The sequence below is a fragment of the Narcine bancroftii genome, chromosome 10 (genome assembly GCF_036971445.1).
Source record: "Narcine bancroftii isolate sNarBan1 chromosome 10, sNarBan1.hap1, whole genome shotgun sequence".
Lineage (NCBI taxonomy): Eukaryota > Metazoa > Chordata > Chondrichthyes > Torpediniformes > Narcinidae > Narcine > Narcine bancroftii.
Window position 1 is genome coordinate 102,927,705 of NC_091478.1, and position 20,848 is coordinate 102,948,552.

General features: G+C 41.5%; 1 protein-coding gene across 8 annotated transcripts in view; it reads left to right on the top strand.

The window, feature by feature from the left end:
* Positions 1-20,848, top strand: part of LOC138745045 (chromodomain Y-like protein 2) — a 317,440-nt gene that overhangs the window by 280,680 nt on the left and 15,912 nt on the right. For 7 of the 8 annotated variants that reach the window (XM_069902105.1, XM_069902106.1, XM_069902108.1 and 4 more), the window contains 4 exons: positions 2,086-2,680; positions 2,939-3,168; positions 8,753-8,925; positions 19,097-19,307. In XM_069902105.1, coding sequence (XP_069758206.1) covers positions 2,086-2,680; positions 2,939-3,168; positions 8,753-8,925; positions 19,097-19,307 — 1,209 coding nt within the window. The remainder of the gene's footprint in view (positions 1-2,085; positions 2,681-2,938; positions 3,169-8,752; positions 8,926-19,096; positions 19,308-20,848) is intronic. The other variant, XM_069902107.1, reaches the window with a different exon arrangement.

Here is a 20,848-nt window from a genome sequence, read left to right on the forward strand (position 1 = left end):
AGTGACTAGTTGACTGAGGGTCGAGTTAAAAAAGGAGTCTCTAAGAATGCATTTTGTCAATACTTATCAAAAGCCACTGTCATATTGTGATCCAGCATGAAAGCACAAATCTGGGGGCTCAGAAAGTATGCAGGATCAGTGGATTGAAAAGTAAAATATGGTTGTTAAAAAGATGCTTGTGTGCATAAACCAGAATAGATACACGATATGTAGAGATGATAAATACATGGTTGTAGCATACATGTAGGATATAATTGTGGCCAGTGACATGTCCTGGTCCATCTACATCAGTGGTTCCCAACCTTTAGTACTTAAATACCACTTTAAGTATTCCCTATTCCATAAGTGTTCTGTAATTAATAAGGGATTTCTTAAGGTGGTATGTGGGTGGAAAGAAAAAGTTTGAAAACCACTGTTTCAATCATTCCAAATTGATTTGTTATGTGCACAAGTTTCACAACGAACCAATAACAATTTTTCTCAAGCAAAATATTTCAGTAATAATTGGGTCTAGAGCAGTGATTCTCAACCTTCCCTTCCTACTCACAGACCACCTTAAGCAATCACTTACTAATCACAGAACACTTATGGCATAGGGATTACTTAAAGTGGGATGTGAGTGGAAAGAAAAAGGTTGGGAACCACTGATCTATATCGATGCAATGATCAAGAAACACACCAGCACCTCTCCTTCTGATGAATTTTGGCATGTCACCAGCATCCCTCGACAAGCTCGGCAGGTGCACTATTGAAAGCATCCTGTCAGGGTACATCACTGTGTGGTACAGAATTGCTCCACCCAAGACCGCAAAAGAACTGCAGAGGAGTGTGAACATAGCTCTTGGCATCACACTCACAACCCCTTCTCTCCATCAACTTCACCTGGAACTTCCGCTGCTTTGGAAAAACTGCCAACTTATTAAAAGACTCATCCCACCCCGGCCACACTCTCTTCACTTCCCCCTCCCATCAAAAATAAGATTCACAAGTGCGAGATCTTCCACTACCAGATTCAAGGAGAGTTTCTTTCCTGCTGTTATCAGACTCCTGAATGAACCTCAAAATAATCATGTTGCCTTTACTCCATACCAAGTGATCTCTCTTTGTAACTGTACTCTTTTACTGAATCTGACTTGAATGACCTCTAAGGTATTGACTAATCTGCTCACAAAAGAATTGCTATAGCTGTCATCTTAGTACAAGTGAAAATAAATTTGAACTTGGTGTTGTGGTTAACCTACTGGACCAGTAATCCAGAACCTTGGATGAACAATTGCCTTCTAGTGCTACCAAGACATTTCTGGAATTCCAATTCAAGAGTTAAGATAGCAATAAAATGCATTATTATAAGAATGCATCTGGTTCACCAATGTCTTTAAGGGGTGGGGGGGAGAAACATCTGCTCTCCTTACCTTGTCTGTGCCTGTGTCTCCAGACCCACCAATGTGGAGGACTCTTAAGTAGATGAGCAAGCGTCTTAAAGTTCAAGAAAAGTGTCCAAAGTTCAGGTTTATTGTCAGAGAACACACATGACATCACAGTCAGCCCTGAGATTCCTTTTCCCTGCGGGCCAGGCAGAATTTTCTACCTAATGGTAACTTGGGTAATGGGCAAGAAATGCTGGCTTACCAGTGATGTTCAAATCAAGGTGGGTAGAAGTAATGTACATATATTTATTTGTCATGTGAATTATTTCAAGGCACCTGTTTACTATTATTGGAGTCTTCTTTCAAAACCATTAAGGAAGGCCAGGAATCTTTCTGCATAGTCGGTGCAGGAGTCAATACCTTGGTCGAAGTGCACCGAAAGAGAATGTCTAAAGGTTCATTAGCAAAGAAAACTGCCAGCTGTGCCTTATTTGGTCTTGTTTGAACTCCAAGCCCACTCCTGGGTGGATGGCTCCAAGGTGACTTCTGAAATGGCTGTGCAAGCCAAGGCTAATTAGGGAGCCAATTGCTGGAGATGCCTCATCCTCTGAGAGATTAGGCACGTGGCGTGATTGATAGTTTCGCGAGGATCTTGGTATTGGTGTGACATGATAATCACGACCTCCATAATCTATACCCAGCTTTTTCTCTCTTTTAGGTGGAAAAGATTGTCGACAAAAGGAAAAATAAAAAGGGGAAGTGGGAGTACCTTATCCGATGGAAAGGCTACGGAAGTAATGAAGATACTTGGGAACCAGAGCATCACCTCCTTCACTGTGAAGAATTTATAGACGAGTTCAATGGACTCAACGCTTCCAAAGAAAAGCGAACTAAATCAGGGAAACGGGGAAACAGCCCAAGGCAGGTCTTGAGGGACAATCACGGAACTGCTCCTCTGAGAGCCTATGAATCCGCCAAGGGGAAAGGGGGAGCATTACGAAAAAAACGGACAAATAATGCATATCAAAAGCAAAAACGGGGTTCTATGTCCAGGGATGGAAAGCACACTCCCGGGGAAAACAAGAAAATCATGGCCACTAAAACAGTTCATTACAGAACCACGGCGAGCGGAGTACAGATAATGCCTTACAGAAAGACTGATAACTCGTTTCAGAATGGAGATGCTAGACACAGCAAAAATGCATTGCAATTTGACAATACCTCAAGGCAACAGAGAATGAGTGTGGACTTGGGCAAGCCTGACATGGCAGAAGATGGAGCCATTGCCGACCCTCCTCTAGTAAATGGAACAGGTATGTCATGAATGTATACAGCACAGAAACAGTCTGCCCAAACTAGCATTTCCACTCCTCAAAACTTGTAATGGTACCTCCATATTACATGGAGCATGCAGTCACAAATGTGAAATTGGCTGGTTAATCACATCTCAGTGTTAATGTATTTTTAAAGATAGATTTTTTTTGGTAACCAATAACAGTGTCTTTTATTGATTAATTGCATCTGATAAACTAAATACAGGTGACAAATAGGTTAACATTTCATTTTCAAAGGAATTTCACTTCCAGGGATCCCAAATGGACAAACCAGTCTATCGTGTTTGGTGAAGAGAAAACACATGGAGGACAAGGATGACTATGTGTTTGACAAACGCCTAAGATGCAGCGTTCGACAAAACGAAAGCAACTATCGATTCAGGGACATTGTTGTTAGGAAACAAGATGGCTTTACCCATGTGTTACTCTCAAGCCAAACCTCAGACAACAATTCATTAACACCTGAGGTAAGGCTCCTTGCGCTTCTGTGTTTGTTAATATGTGGTCGATATTGATGAGGTAGAAATTTTGCATTTTCCCCCTTGTTTCAAAAGTGAGGCTTCGGAATATGATGTGCCATCACCAAAATTGTCACCTGAAATACAAATTGTTAATCATCAGGCAGATGAACTAAATTTGGTGAAAACATCAGAAAGTCCATCAAGTCTTCTCCACGCTGCATCATAAAGAAACACTTAACAGCGCCGTTAGTGTAGCAGTTACTGCAACGCTGTTACATCACCAGCGACCTGTGTTTGAATCTGCTGCTGTTTTTCCCCGTGTCTCCAAAGCCATACAGGGTTAGTAGGGTCATTGGTCACATGGGTGTATTTGGGCAGCAGGGTCTTGTGGGTGGCATGGTTGGCATAGCAGTTAGCACAACGCCTTTATAGCGCCAGCGATCAGGACCAGACCAGGGTTCTAATCCCGCGTTGTCTGTAAGGATTTTGTACGTTCTCCCTGTGTCTGTTTGGGTTTTCTCCAAGGGCTCCAGTTTCCTCCCACCGTTCAAAAACTTACTGGGCTGTAGGTTAATGGTGTATAAATTGGGTGGCATGGACTCGTAGGGCCGAATTGGCCTGATACAATACTGTATGTCTAAATTTTTAAAAAAGAGCCTCTAACTGTGCTGTATCTCTAAATTAAAATTAATCTAACCTCTACACCAACCGAGCTGCCCACCAACTCCCACAATTACCTCAACTACACCTCCTCATGCTCTGCCCCCTACAAGGATTCTAATCCCTTTTAATTTCTCCAACTCTGCCGCATCTGTCCTCAAGATGAGGTCTTCCAGTCCAGATCTTCTGAAATATCTGCCTTCTTCCACAAACATGGATTCTCCTCCACCCCCCATAACTCAACCCTCACCTACATCTCCTCCATTTTCCACTCATCTGCCTGGCCCCCTCTGCCCCCAGATGCATCAAATACATGATTCCCCCTATCCTCTCTCACTACCTCACAAGCCTCCGCATCAAGCGCATTATCCTCTGGACCTTCTGTAGGGATCGCTCCCTCTGTGGCTTCCTTGTGCACTCATCCCTCTCTACCAATCAACCCTCCTCCCCCGGCATTTTCCCCTGTGGCTGCAGAAGATGCCACATTTGAACCATTACCACCTCCCCCACCACAGTCCAGGGCCCCAAACAAGCATTTCAAGTGAAGCAGCACATTTGTGTATCTGCAGGACTGATTTACTGCATTCAGTGCTCCCTTTGAGGCCTTTTCTACATTGGAGATGTACTGGGAGATCGCTTCGCAAAGCACCAGTCAGTTCTGCATCACACTCCCATACTTACATGTCTATCCACGGCCTCACGTACTATTCCACCAAGACCGCCTGAGGTGCAAATTGGAGGAGCAACACCTGATTTTCCATCTGGGCACTCGCCAGCCAGATGGCATTAACATCAACATTTTTGGTTTCTGCTAACCTGCTCTGCTTTTCCTTCCCCCAACCCCTTCCCCTGTCAGCTCTCCACCCCTTCCCTCTCTATTCACCTAGTCATCCCTCCTCCCCTTTCTTGCTGTTGTGCCCTCCCTCTCTTCTCTACCTATTACCTCCTCCCTTTGCAAACACACCTCCCCCTTGCTCTTTTATTCAGATGCCTGCTGACACATGTAATTAATAAACCATTAAGAAAATTTCAATCGAGTGATCATTGAGGGAAAATGAGAGGTGGAGAGGGTGAGCAAATTTAAGTTCCCCAACCCCTCACCCCCCAAAATATACATATAAAATAAAAGAAAAAGATAGGATCGTGGATTGCTCGGAGAATCACTTCCACCACACAGGATTCCAGCAATTTTTATTGGATCAATTTAGGGAAGAAGATTAACGCAGGTCTTAAGAGGCTGGTAGAATATCTCTACGTATTTATGCCTAAATTTTCTGAATACAGGCTCCAAATTCACAAAAATGTGCCATATTTATTTCTCAAAGTATATGTGATATTCTCCAAAGGGATACAGCTTTCCATCTCCCCATACCTAAATGTGAATCAGATTTCCAAGTCACTGCAATACATTTCATTGCTAATGCTATTTTAACAAATTTTGTTTGGTGTATTGATAGTTTCAACTTTGGTCTTGTTCCTTCCATATTCCCCAATAGGAATAATTCTGGGTTTAGTAAAAACCCACCTTTTTCCATACTTATTTAAGAAAAAGCTGGACAGGTATATGGATGAGAAGAAGGTGGAGGGTTATGGTCATTGTGCAGGTAGGTGGGACTAGAGAGGAGTGTTTGGTTCGGTGCAGACTAGAAGGGCCTAATGGCCTGTTTCCGTGCTGTAATTGTTATGTTATGTTATGTTGATGAAGGGCTCAAGCCCAAAACGTGGGTTATGTATTTTTACTGTTGTCTATAAAGGTCACTGCTTGACCTCCTGAGTTTCTCTAGCCTTGTGTTTTTACTTCAACCACGGGGTCTGCAGATTTTTGAGTTTTATTTGTAAATCTTTAAATTTCTCTACCCCACAAGGCTATGAATGTTCAGTAATGGAGTATATTTGAAGCTAAGATTGGTAGGGGCAGAAAAATGGACATACTATATAGTGTATGGTCAACACATTTTATTGAATGTTAGAATGGACCTGAAGTGTTTTACAGGTATGATGGCCAAATCTTCTGTTTATTATGTTCTTATTTGATTTGTCTTCAGTCAACATCAGTTAGGTTAGATGGTCATTATGAACTAACTCTTTGTAGAATATTGGTGTGAGTGTCCTGTGGAATGAATATCCATTTCATATCACTCCTGTGAGATGACTTTTTTGCTTATTTAAAACTCTGCATAATGCATGCAGTTTCAAAAAGTTTTGGAACCTTTTGCGGTTGACAAAAGACTATATGTGCACGTCTTTTTATTGTCAGTGCTTCATGTTGGAAATGCAAGCTGTGCTTAAGGGGGCAGTGCATTTCAATAAATGCACTGTTGCAGGAGATGTTCTGGATATTGGAGGATCCTCCCTTACATGCTGTCACATATTCATTTCCTGGACTATGGTTATCTCTTTCCTTTGGAGGGCTTAAAGCTATTCTGAATTTGCAGACAGCGTCAGAGACGACTCTTAAGAAAGGATAACGCTTCCCTGTGGACCCTGAATAATGGGATCATTGGGATATTTGACCACAACATTCTCCCACCCCACAACACTTCTCTTCCTGATCAAACATCCTGAAGCTTGCCAGTAATCTCATTAACATCTTCTCTTCAGCCAAGAGACTGGAAATGCTGGTCAAGCAATGGGAAAGAAGCCTTATTGATCTGCGGCTGTGCATTCAATTAAACCATTGTTCTTGTGCACAGTGATCAAGCAATTAGCCTAACTTAGCCCCCAAACCCTTGATCTTTGACTTTTCCAGGATAAAGTTGCACTTTACTGGGATGTTATTGCTCAGTCTTTTGGTTCAGCTCTTAAGATACTGAGGAGTCACTTTCTACAGAGACTGCGTGTTGGCTGTTAACTACCAGGTGCCTTGTACATTTCCTGATTTGATGAATATAAGATTATATTTTAACACCAATGCACCTCATCCCCATTCTGTGGGTGATCAGCAAATGTACCAGGGGTGTAGGTTAATTAGGTGTAAATTGTGGGCCAAAATGACTTGTTACTGTGCTGTATGTCTAAGTTTAAAAGTCTAAGAAAGTACATAAAGGCAGGTGTGCTTACACCTGGTGAATTCAAAAATGTCACCACTTACACACGAGCCAAGGCCTGTGGAGATGTAAAGGTTCCTGAACCTGGTGGTGCTAGTCTTGTGGCACCTACACATCCTTCCTGGTGGCAGCAGCGAAAACAGAGTGTGTGCTGGGTGATGTGGATCCTTGATGATTGCCGCTGCTCCCTGTAGATGTTCTCAATATTGGGGAAGGTTTTGCCTGTGAAGTCCTGGGCTGTGTCCTCTATCTTTTGGAGAACTTTACGTTCAGGGATATTGGTGCTCCCACACCAGATTGTGATGTAGCCAGTCAGCACACTTTCCATCACACCTCTGTAGAAATTTGCCAGGGTTTCTGATGTTGTACTCAACCTCTGCAAACTCCTGAGGAAGTAGAGGTGCTGACGTGCTTTCTTCACAATGCCATAAATGTGTTGAGTCCAGGAAAGATCATCCAAGATAGTGACTCCCAAGAACTTAAATTTGCTCACCCTCTCCACCTCTCATTTTCCCTCAATGATCACTCGATTTAACACCTCTGGTTTTCCCTTTCTGAAGTCAACAATCTGAGCAGCACTCAGTACCCTCAGCATCTTCCCCCAATCCTGGTGGAAGAGCTCCCACACGACGCCTTGATGCATCTAGCAAAGATGCTTTCAATCGTGCTCCTATAGAACTTGTTAAAGGACACGGGGACAGGGTTTCTCAGCATTGGTGAACTTATTAGATCACAGTTGGTCCAGGTCAGGTCACTGGAAATGTTCACTTCCAAGAACTTGAAGCTATCTACTGTCTCCACTTCAACACACATTAATATTGACAGGAAGTAGCATATCCCCCGCCCCAAGAAATCTATGATAAGTTAGTTTGCGGTCTTTTGAGTCTTAAACCACCCACTCCTGTGACAGTGCCTGTAATCAATGTGGGTTTTGTAAAGTTGGTGGCTCGAGCAACTGACATTTCTCTGATGTCCTTTAGTCTGCAAAGCTTGTGTTCTCATTCACTTTCAAATGTCCTAACCTATTAGCCATGCATGCATCTCTGCAAGTGAGAGGGCATTTCCTCTTCCTGGAGTCGAGTCCAAGGCTGAGAAGAATCAGGCTACACTCACTGGAGTTGAGAAGAATGTGTTGACCTCATAAAATTGAAGGTTCAAAGGAGTGTAATGGTGTGGATATGGAGAGGCAGATTGGTGGGGGGTAGTCCCAGAGAAAGGGGCAACTGTTTGGGATTGAGACATTGAGAAACATCTTCGTTCAAAGGATGATATACCTTTGGAATTATCTACTCTGGGGGTGGGGGGGGTTGATTTAACCCATTTACTGAGTGGAGATAAAGTTGAGACTGATTGTTGTATTTTTGAATGAAAAGGAACCAAGGGATAAAGAGATTGGGGGAGAAGTAGACTTTATGAAAGATCACCAGTCATATTCTGAGATGACTGAGCAAAGTCAAGGGCCATTACCATGTCCACATTTCTGTGGTTTCAATCTGATCCTCCACTTCCATTAAAAGAGAAGGAAGAACATCAACATATTTTCTCCATTTATATGTGAGAACCAGGTTTGATCTTCTCTGGGATGCAATGGGTATAATCCTTGACAAGTAAAATTAAAATAAAGTGGGATTTTTGTATTCAAGCATGGAATACTTTTCGACCTCTTAATTTCATGGGTGTCATTTTTCTTTCAGTTTGATAATTAGTTAAATGCACACCAACGTTTTTTTGCTAAAATGATTTATGGAATATTTACCCTCAAATTTGTAAATTGAATTGACAGAAGTGTGAAGACCAGAGAGATGGAAGGGAACTTCAAGCTTTGTTACTGTTCCCCGTCTGCTATAAATGTCAATGGTTGAATGTTCCTTTTGTCTTTGCAGATAATGAAGGAGGTACGGAGGGCACTATGTAATGCCTCAGCCGACGACAGCAAGCTTCTTCTACTTAGCGCAGTAGGGAGCGTGTTCTGCAGTGGCCTCGACTATTCCTACCTGATTGGCAGGTTGTCCAGTGACAGGAGGAAAGAGAGCACCCGGATTGCAGAAGCAATAAGGTACTTTTCTTCAGAACACGTTACTTGTGGTTGGGAATGAACTCGAGCATTATGAAGTAGATTCTAGCAATGATCAGTAAATCTTTCAGTCAGACGCAAAATTATTAATTTTCTGGATTTTGATTGATCAATTGTGTGCTGATATTTTGGAGATATTTCCCATTATCTAAATATCTGAGCTTGCTTGTTTGCGGTGGTGGATAAATCATCATGTTGGTGAAGCGTATATTTGCTTATGTGATTGCTGACCGGTCTCCTGATGACCAGGTGTAATGGCATGAACATTTGGAGCAGGATTTGCCCATGGGCTCTGGCATTCAATAAGTCGCATCTTAACTGAGGTTCTCTTCCACTTCCTCGCCTCCTTCCCATCACTTTAAATGCACGGCATTCCCAAAATTTGGGTTTGAATATATTTGTTGACTTTGTAATCAGAGCTCTCTGGGATAGAGAATTCCAAAGGTTCACTGCTCTTTGGGAGAAGTTCCTCCTTTCCATCTTATTTGGCAAATCCTTGACCTTGACACGATTCCCAAATTTTCTCTCCAGTGAAAACATTAGGTTACCCTGTCAATCTTTGTCAAGATCTTGTACGCTTTCATGAGATCACATTTTATTTATTTAAAATCCAATAACTATAGGACTAATTTGTCAACATTTTGAAAATTTTAACTCCAATATCAACTTGAAGGACCTTATTCTCATTAAATTGAGGACCTCATCAAAATTCTGCTCGCTTGTAGAAAGCCTTCCTAATTTTTTTTATATATAGACTCCATCTTTCCTTTCAATAGAGACTAAAATCCTGTTTGCTTTCCTATTTACTTGATGTCTAAATTGAATAGCAAGCATTCACACTCTGAAAGGAAGATTACTTCAGCTAAATCACCACCAGAGAGCTGACCCATCCATTGGCCACTGCTTTGAACCATGGAACTATTTTAGACACCTGAGGACCATCCGGTAGACAAGCTGGAACACTGGTCTATTGGCATAAAATAACAGGGCTATCATTGGGTTGCAATTAATTTTATTGTCCAAGCCTTGAATGTGTACTTGAGTGTTGAATTCCTTGATGTGCTAAAGGTAACTGAAGAACCAAAAAAATTGATGAAAAAATGTAGATTTGAGCTTGCCTTCACTGCTTCATTGCTCGGGTGACCAACGCATGCTTGGGTTCAGTCAGCCAAGTGCGAGGTTAACCGAGATGTGTGTCGTGCTCAAGATTCTGTCCCTTCATTGCGATGCTCCTTCCTCCTCAAGCACAGGCACGTGGAGGTGGCATGCAGTGGAAGCAACATTGCTGATGCAGGAATCGAAACAGAAAACAATGGAAACACACAGATGGCCAGACAGATGGCTTGGGGAGCAAATAGAGCTAATGTCACTGATCCTTCATGGAGCTGATGCTGGATTGAGTTGAAGTCGTCATAATATTTCATATTTATTTTTATAGTTCATAAGAAGGAAGCTGTTTCGCTCTTCAAATCTATGCTCGTTCTCCATTGCTCCCTTAGATATAACTCGTTCACTTGCTTCCTTGTAACATATGGTTGAAAACTGTAACCATGCAGAAGATTTTCAGCTTTTACATTATGTAAAATCTCCAAAATTCCTGTCAGCTCAGGATTTCCCTTGATTGTACAATATTGGAGATCATTACAAACAGCACAGCCTTCAAAAGCTCACTTGATTTGAGCTTGCTACTGCCTAGTTCCACTCACCTGCACCTAGTCCATACCTTCCATACCCCTCCCATCCATGTACCTGACCAAATTCTTGTAAAATGTTAAAATTCACCACTTCAGCTGGCAGCTCGTTCCACACTCCCACTACTCTCTGTAAGAAGTTCCCCAAAACTTTTCTCCTTTCAGACATAACCCATGGTTTGTATCTCTCCTACCCTCAATGGAAAAAATACCTACTTGCATTTACTCTGTCTGTACCCCCTCATTATTTTAAATACCTCAATCAAATCTCCCCTCATTCTTCCATGGTCCAGGGAATGAAGTTAGAACCTGTTCAACCTTTCCCTGCAACTCAGTTCCTGAATTCTAGGAAACATCCAAGTAAATTTTCTCTGCACTCTTTCAATCTTATTGATATCTTTCCTGCAGCTAGGTGACCAAAAATGCACAAAATACTCCAAATTTGACCTCACCAATGTCTTACACAACTTTACCACAACATCTCAACTCCTAAATTCAATACTTCAATTTATGAAGGCCAAGATGCCAAAATCTCTCTTTACAACCCAATCCACCTGTGACGCCACTTTCAGGGAATTATGTATCTGTGTTCCCAGATCCTTCAGTTCTATCGCACTCCTCAGTGCCCGACCATTTTGCAATGTATGTCCTTTATTGGTTTGTCCTTCCAAAATACACCTCACACTTATCTGCATGAAATTCCTTCTGCCAGTTTTCAGCCCATTTTCCAGCTGGTCCAGATCCCATTGCAAGCTTTGAAACCCTTCCTTACTGTCCACAATGCCCAATCAGTGTCATCTGCAAACTCTCTGATCCAATTTGCCACATTATCATCCAGATTATTGTGTAGATGGAAAGCAACAATGGTCCCAGCACTGATCCCGGAGACACACCACTAGTCACAGGCCTCCATTCTGAGAAGCAATCATCCACCACCACTCTATGGCTTCTCCCGTATAGGTAATGTCAAATCCAGTTTACTATCTCACCATGAATGCTGAGTGTCTGAACATTCCTGACTAACCTCCCATGTGGGACCTTGTTAAAGTCCTTTCTAAAGTCCTTATAAACAACATTCACAGCCTTTCCTTAATGAACTTCCCTGATAACCTCCTCAAAAAACTATCAGATAGGTTAAACACAATGTTCCACGCACAAAGCCATGTTGACTATTCCCAATCAGTCCCTGGCTATCCAAATACTTGTATATCCAACCTCTGAGAACGCCTTCCAATATTTTACCTACTACTGACGTCAGGCCTATACTTCCCTGGTTTACTTTTGGACAACAGAACAACATGAACTCCCCTCCGACCAACTGTCACTACACCCATGGCTAAGGACATTTTAAATGTTTCTTCCAGAGCCCCTGCAATTTCTACATTAGCCTTCCCCAAGGTCCAAAGGAATATCTTGTCAGGCCCTGGGGATTTATCTCTGGGCACAAACATGCTTTGTGTCCTGAATCATGGACCATTTCCAAGCATGAGTGCTGCCTGATTCGGTGTCCCTCTAGTTTCTCTTTGTTCACACCTATTCCAATTGATAGTTACAGCAGTGGAAGCTCTTTACCCACCTTCATAGGCATGTACAATTCCAGCACACGCTACACTTTTGAAATCCTGCGATTGTAAAAACACAGAAATACTGCAAGAACTCAGCCAATCCATAGGAGCTAAAGATATATCACCGTATTAACAAAATGCAGGCAGCACCTCATCTTCCTTCTGGACACCTTCTGACTGGATGGCATTAACATCAACATTTCCAGCTTCCAGTAAGCCCTCCACCCCTCCCATCTTATTCCCCTGTCTCCTTTCCTCTCATTCTTTCTTCTCTTCCCTTTGTCTCCTTTCACAGAGCCAAAATCAATTCTCACTTTTCCTCTCATCGTATCCAATTAACACCTTTTGTCTGTTGGTCTGGATTCCTTCCCCCTCCCAGTCTTTAATTCAGGCACCCACCTTCTATTTGCTTATACCTTGTAGAAGGGCTCAGGCCCGAAATGTCGGGTAATCTACCTTCACCTCCTATGGACGTTGCGACCAGTTGAGTTTCTCCAGCACTTCTATGTGTTTTTACTTTTGAAATCCTTGCTGACTGTTCGTGAATTTAACTTTTGCCTGTTATTTTGATTTTTCTTTTGATGCGGATTCTAATACTTTTTCCACACTAATGTTGCAGTGACTGGTTACCCGTCGCATCCCACTTTAAAATAAATGTTGGCTTTGCTCCAATCATCAATCTCTGCTGCCTTTTCTCCCCCATCGTTTGTACAATAGAATCTCAACTAACTCCTTCCTAAGTCCTTTCAACCATGTGGATCAAATCTGTCTGCTTTAGGGTTTTATCTTCTTTGAGATGAATAATTTATTTCATATTTATCTTCTATTTCAAAGGTGATTATATTGTTTCTAATCTTATCCTCCAATGTCACGCACACCTGTTCTAACACTGGGCACGTACCAAATTCAATGTTTGTGATCCTTTTCACTAACGAGTAGCTTTTTTTAATTCTTTGATTCTTTAGGTCTTCCTAGTTATTTTTGATTGATTTTTAACTCGGTGTATTCTTTGTGTTCCCCTTAATTGTCCATGCCATTGGTGTGGGCTCATTATTCCCATTGTGTATCAATCTCTGCAAACTATATTTGTTATAGTCTCAGACAGCCACTCTCGACCTTTCTTGGCTATGATCCCTTAGGACTCTGCTCTTTCCCCCCACCACCCCACTTCCCTGTTAAGCAGAGAAGTTTTTCTCTCCTCCCAACCACATAAAAAACATAAAAGCCATATGTTAAAAACACGTTACGTGAGGTGAAAAGAAAACCAGGTTTTAACTCTGAGCATAAACAACTTGTGGTTCCAGAGCAAACAGCCTAATAGGAGATCATTCTTATTGAATACGTCGGAAAGAAAACATGAACATACATATCGCAAAAAATTTTTTTTAAAGATTCTTAGAACACAATGAATCATTAGGAAACCTGAAGCATAAACTCGAGGATGGAAAAGCTGAATAAAAAGGACTTATGAAATGAATATTTTAGTGAGATCCTTGTCCTTTTTTATGTCAGGCTCCAAATTGGATCATGATATAGGCAAACGTCACCTCTTTTTTGTGATATCAAGTCTGTTCCTGGATTTTGTCAAGAAAACTACCTTGCTGAATCCTTATTCAACTAAGTATATTGAGGGAAAGGCAGTGAAAAATATGTTGGCCTTTTCCCATAGTTTTGGAAATCTATTCAACAGATCACACTTCACCCCAAAACCTTTTTAAAATTGATTGAAGCTACGAAGATCACTCAACATTACTGGAATTTCTGTGTCAACACGGGTGTGTTGTTCCTCAAATGGATCTAATAAATCGCACCATTAGTTGCAGAGGCAACTTTTTTCTGGAATGGCCTTGTTTGTGCCATTCTTAAGTCCTTCAAAAATAGTCAGTCCTTTAATCCTTCCAGCAACAACATCTCTTAAAATAGAGATGTCGAGTGATAAAGCGCAGAAAAAAGCCGTTCGTCCCAACAGGCCTGTGCCAACAATCAACTATCTATTTACACTTATCCCATTTTATTCTCCTCACATTCCCATCAATTCCCTCAGATTCTACAGCTCTCCTGCACGGTAGGGACAGTTTACAGTGAGCAAGTTAACTCATTGACCTACACACCTTTAGGATGTGGGAGGAAACCAGATCACCCAAAGGAAGCCCACACTGTTGCAGGGAGAGTGCCACACAGACTGTGCCGAAAGTCAGGATTGAACCCAGGTTATCGGTGCTGTGCTGGGTATCTGGGAGAATCCTTTTTTACATACAAAAGTTTTAAAAATTGAATTCTACACCTACAGACACTAAATCAGGCCAAATTCCTACTCAGCTTCAGTGGAATGAGGTACTTTTGTGTTTGCCAAGCATGCAAGCTTGTTCTTTTAAAGATTTGTAGCCATTTTCAATACATGGGAAGGAAAACACTGCAAAATTGGAACAAACCTGTGAGGTATTCTGCTTGTCCTGGTGTGACTCACAATCTGAGCTCACTGCCCCCATCAAAATGAATGCAGTGAATTCCAGAAGTGGAGTCGCTTTTCTTTGCCAGTGACCTTACCAGAGCAAGACTGTTGTGTGGTAAAATTTGATATTTTTAAAAAGCAAATGTCAGGGAACATTCGTTAATTATTTTTATCAAAGACAATGGGTCGGTCGCAAGTCCTTGAAATAAAATGTACTCTCTGTAGTCTCAGAGACTATTATCCAAGGATAATAGAACTATCGGTTCTTCTGGGAACTTTCTTGCCAGTAAAAACACATACAGCATTTGCCTTAACTATTTGTAGAACTTTGGCAAGACCAGGGAACCATTCTGATTTTAAAAATGAACCATTATTTTAACTTTCACCAAAAATCAATCCGGTCATTGTATATATGTATTCATGTCGCGCATGCGCACGCTCTCTCGCTCTCTCTCTCTCACCACATATGTGTGTGTCTGTGTATACAGTATATATGTGTGAGTGTATACATACACATATGTGTGTATGTCTGTATGTATAAAAAATATGCAAATATATATTTATAAAATTTTAATATATGCAACCCATGTGTTTGGTCACAGTGGTAAGAGAGAGGGGACATTGCTGAGTTTATGAAGCCCAGGATTAAAATTGATTGCCAAGAAATTAATCCTCAGAAATACTAAATACATTGACCAACAAATGACCTGAGGGTCAGAACTCAACTGAAATGATTTTTAATAAAGCAGTTTGGCACAAAATGGCCACAATGGACATTGAGCAACATTTACTTTACCCACTGTAAAGAAATAAATTTGTTCTCATTACTTGATAATTCCAGGATTTCTGCTTACGGTCTGAGCAAGATCTAATCTTATTTATTCCTATTTTTTTGAAGTTTGAAGTTTCCATTCCCCCAGTCAAATTAGTTACCCTAGGTCAAAGAATTGCTTTGATTTGTCTTCTCCTTTCCTTGGTTTATGGCGCATTGTGTTGCATTGTGAATTTGTGAATTTTTATAAAGAACTCCATTGGAAATTTACATGCTTCAGCAGAAGCAAGACAGGTTGATAATGAATTATTCCTGGACTCATCCTGGTGTTAGATCAACTGTGCCTGTCATGAAAAGTCTCTGCGCCTTGTTCACTTTTAACACACAGTGCACATTGCAGAAGGACGGTGAGATTTTCAAACTTCAGGGCCACAGTTTTGATCAGAATCAGAATTTATTGTCCTGAACATGCCACGAAATTTGTTGTATTGCGGCAGCGTCACAGTGTAAATAAATATATTAGTGCAAAAAAAAATTAGTAAGTGTCTGTGATTCATGGTCCATTTAGAAATCTGTTGGCAGAGGGGAAGAAGCTGCCCTTGTGTCATTGGGTGTTCATCTTCGGGACCCTGTGCCTCCTTCCCGATGGTAGCAGTGTGAAGAGGGCAGGGCTGGGTGGTGGGGGTCCTTGTGGATAGAAACTGCTTTCTTAAGACACCACTCCTTGTAGATGTCCTCGATGGAATGGAGAGTGATGCCCGTGATGGTGCTGGCCAAGTTCACAACTCTCAGTAATTTATTTCTTGACCACATACCAGACAGTGATACAACCAGTCAAAATGCTCTCCAAGAGTCTTTAGTGACATACCAAATCTCTTCAAACTCCTCACAAAGCCTCGACATAGAGGCCCCAGGACAGATCCTCAGAGATGTTGACACCATGAACTTTAAGCTCTTAACCCTTTCCACTGCTTTCCACTCGATGAGGACTGGTTCATGTTCTGATTTTCCTAACTGAAGTCCACAATCAACTCCTTGGATTTGCTAATATTGAGTGCAAGGTTGTCATGGCACCACTCAACGTGCTCATCTGACTCCCTCCTGTACTCTTCCTCATTGCCATCTGTGATTCTGCCGACAATCAAGGTGTCATCGGCAATTATCAATTGTGCCAAGCCACGCAGTCATGGGCAAGTAGAGCAATGGGCTCAGCACCTGTGATGATCATCAGCGAGGAGGAAACCTTTCCGATTCGTACTGATTTTTGTCTTCAAATGAAGATCTAGTTGCAGAGGGGTGCAGAGGCCCAGGCTTTGAAGCTTGTTGACCAGCACTGAGTGTACAATTGCGTTTAAAGATGAGCTGCAGCCTGATGTAGATGTTGCTGTAGTCCGGGTGATCCAGAGCTGAGTGGAGAGCCAGTGATATTGTGGAGCAATTGTGATAGTCGGTGAATTGCAGTGACTCCAGATCTTTACAAGTTAACTCTGGCCATGACCAATCTCTCAAAGCATCTCACCATCGGAGAAATGAGTGCTACTGGGCTGTTGTCGTTGAGGCAGCTCCCTCTACTCTTCTTGGGCACCTGGATCATTGATGCCCTTTTGAAGCATTTCAGTTTGTAGCATTGACTGTGCCTATGATCGTACAGGAGTAGTCATAGGATAACCTACAACCCACAAATAGATGGATCATATTCTTCTTCTTCTTTGGCTTGGCTTCGCGGACGAAGATATTAAGCAGCAAACAAATGAGGCTTAGAATAATAAAAATATTTATATATTAAATGGTGGCTAATCAGATCAGATGTGTTTTGGTTTTGTGGACTATTTTGCATTCCTTGTTCAATTTGAATCTGACATGAGCACAAATAACATTCTTTAATTTGAGGGGTTGTGAGCCCAGAGGACCCCAAAACCCAGCAGCAATAGATATTCACCAAGACAAGTGGTGACTTAAACAAAAGTTGCTTTTAATTATCTTTAAACATGAAAACAGAATCACACTTTAACATCACTATTGACTTAATTAACCTCACTTAACCCCATTCTCATTCTCAGCACACGTGTCTGTAATGTGTGTGCAAATTCAGAAAAGTTCTTGGATTCACAGTCCATTCTCACTTCTCATTCCTCCAAGTTCACTGGTTGCAGGCAATTCTTATACTGTGCTCAGAATTTAACATTTAGAAAGTCCACCAGGCTTTCTAAGGTAAATCGTTACCACTCAGGAAGGTTCTTGTTGGTTTTCGGAGAGAGATTTGTTGTTTTCTGGACACCCAAAACTGATTCCTTGTAACCAGCCACTTCAGTGTCTTGCCAAAGAAACTTGCTCTTACAGGGTTCTCCAGATGATCACCTCTTTCTTTTAGAGTTCCTTTTTGATTCTCTTCTTTCAAGTGAAACATTAGGCACCCAGTCCTCTCCTCATGCATAAACCACAAGGGCCTTGACCAGGCTGAACTAAGCAGTCACAACCTGTCTTCCAAATGGGGTTTTCCACAAGCTTGCCAGCTTGTCTTGTTCCAGTCCCAGTTGCTGCTGCTGACTGTAAAACTGCAGAACTGAACTCTCTCTCTCTCACTCTCTTTCAGAGAGAAAGCCTGTTTTACTCTCTCTGCTTGGAAAATGACATGACCATCTTAGAACAGCAAGTTCCACTCCAGACAGCCTGTGGCTCTGATGAGTTCTTTCATCTGTTGCATTTTGTAAACAACAATCCATTAGTGAAGTCTCTTTGGCACTCTCCAAATCTTTTGCAAAGGCTCTTGGAGCTGGCCTGGCTGGCATGAGTAGAGCTCCAGTATTTTAAATAAGATCTGTTTTAAAGTGTTTGTATGTGACCTACACTAAAAAACCTGCCCCAATTTATCTCCCAAAAGCATATCTATAATCTGTGACAGAGGGGAAGATTTTCAAGAATACTTTGACTTTTTAAATGAATTAGAACACATGATAAAATATCAGGGCCATTCAAATGTGTCTGCTTCTCGACTTGCCTTTCTTCATTTCTTCTCAAATGTGTTTTGATTTGTCTTTATTGTATTTATAGCTGTACTTGCTGGGAATCAGCTGGTATTATTGCACTAATAATGCACTAGGCACGTGTTTTCCAGTCCATAAAAGGCTGAAGTCCTACTTTCTGCTCAGCCCTTCGCAGGAAAAGATTACAAACGTTTACTTCGAAGAAATCAATGTCAAAGTCTAAATCTCCCACGACATCTGAGTCAAACAGGTCTGTCGGCTGGGCGTGGCCATCTTGATTCCTGTGCGCATGAATGAATCTTCAGTTGGCACAGACACGTATTGGAGTTAAGTTGGTGCATGTCCGAGAGTTAAGCTCCCTGACAATATTGAACCGACACCCTTAACTCTTGTTTACGCGCCAACTGAACTCCAATACATGTCTGTGCCAACCGAAGACTTGCGCGTGCGCACAGGAATCAAAATGGCCGTGCCCAGCCTAGGGACGCCAAGTGACAAGATAAGTACTCACATTTTGGCTCTGACATGCCCTATATTCCTGTTATAGCTTGTCAAGTACAACATAAACCGCGTAAATTTTATATTTTTTATTTATTTTTTTCAATTCCGTCTTATGAACAGATGGATGAAAGTTGCATAGGTCACAAGTCAGGGACTACCTGTATTTGCTGTTTTGTTTTCTCTTCCAGAGACTTTGTGAATGCCTTCATCCAGTTCAAGAAGCCGATTGTGGTGGCAGTTAATGGACCAGCTTTGGGACTGGGAGCCTCAATCCTTCCACTCTGTGACATTGTGTGGGCCAGTGAAAAAGCCTGGTTCCAGACTCCATATGCAACCATACGATTAACACCAGCTGGATGTTCTTCATACACCTTTCCACAGATAATGGGAATTGCTCTAGTAAGTTCCTCTTATCAGAATAATATCATCCATTAAATATAAAAAAACTTTGTCAGTGTGCACCCCAATACTGTATATTAAGATATGTATTGTTTTGCTGGACCACTGAATCTTTCTGATGTTTGTTGGCTTTAAGTTGAAATTATAATCATTATTTTTTTTTCATGGAACATATCACAAACCATTAAAAAAAAGAACTGGATGAAAGTTATGCAAGTTGAAACCAACAGGGAACTAAAGTTCAAAACCAAAACACTGCAGATGCTGGAAATCTGAAGTAAAATGGCGCACAGTGGAAATACTCAGCTGGTCGGGCAGAATCAAGAGAGATGGATATATTGCTGAATGTTTCAGATGGTCTTTCATCAGAATTGGGGGGGGGGGGGGAATTGAGATGAAGCAAGTTGTAAGGAGAACTTGGGGAGAGGTGGAGAAAACCAAGTGGGAGCTCTGTGATCAGCTGAAGGGAGCTGTTGAAGGCTCATGGGTAACAAACGGTGTGCATGGAGGGGGCTAAATCAGAGATGCAGCTTAAAATCTGAACTTGCCAGAAGAAAGAACCACAATTCTGAAAAGGTGATCTGCAAGACTGGAATTGGCTGGGTGCAATGACCTTGGGCTGATCAGTTCAAGAACTCTTCAAGAAGCTTTCATTGATCTGAGCTCATTCCAGTCATTGGAAACCTGAAGCACTAAACGTGTGTGGGTCTGAGTCACTGGATATACCTGCCTCCATTCTCTTTATTTTTTTGAATACTTTATTTAAAATTTTAAGCCACATGACATTTAAATATATTTTAATATGATCTCCATATACAAAAAACAATGTGGAATATACCAAATTCCCCCTCCCTCCCATCCATCCCAATACCCCTCCCTACTACCCCCAACCCCAAACATAGAAAAAAGAAAGGAAGCAGATTCACCCATCAATAACATAATGAAATGCCATGGATTAAGGCCTAAGAAAGTTCAAAATTTTAAATCCAAGTAAAGGCTCCACATTTTCCAATTTTTTTTTAAATAACTCCAAAACCATTCTCATTCATTAAAGATATTGGAATGAGACAACAGTGGGTGTGAGGTCTCTGTTTGTTTACACGCCAGCCTTCCAGAGACACGCTTCTCCAAACAAGTCTTTAAACCTGCTTCTGCTGAGCCCCTAAGGAGGAACCAGAAGGAAATTCATCTGGAGCACAAGCGTCAGGGCTGGACCTGTTGAGCTTTTCTTTGCCTTTTGTGAGCCTTCTCCGGATTTGAACAAGTAAACCATGTCCGTGCCTGCTCCACAGTCATTTGATAAAGGATATTTTTTTTAGATCAGTTGATGGGTGGCTTACTGTATGTGCAACTTAAATTTCCCCAAATGAGCTAAAAGAAGTGGCCTTGGTCATGTTTTTAAATCACACAACTTAAGAAAACCCAAAAAATTTCCCCAAATGAGCTAAAAGAAGTGGCCTTGGTCATGTTTTTAAATCACACAACTTAAGAAAACCCAAAATAAAATTCATTCTGCTAGAAGAACTCAGCGGGTCAGTGAG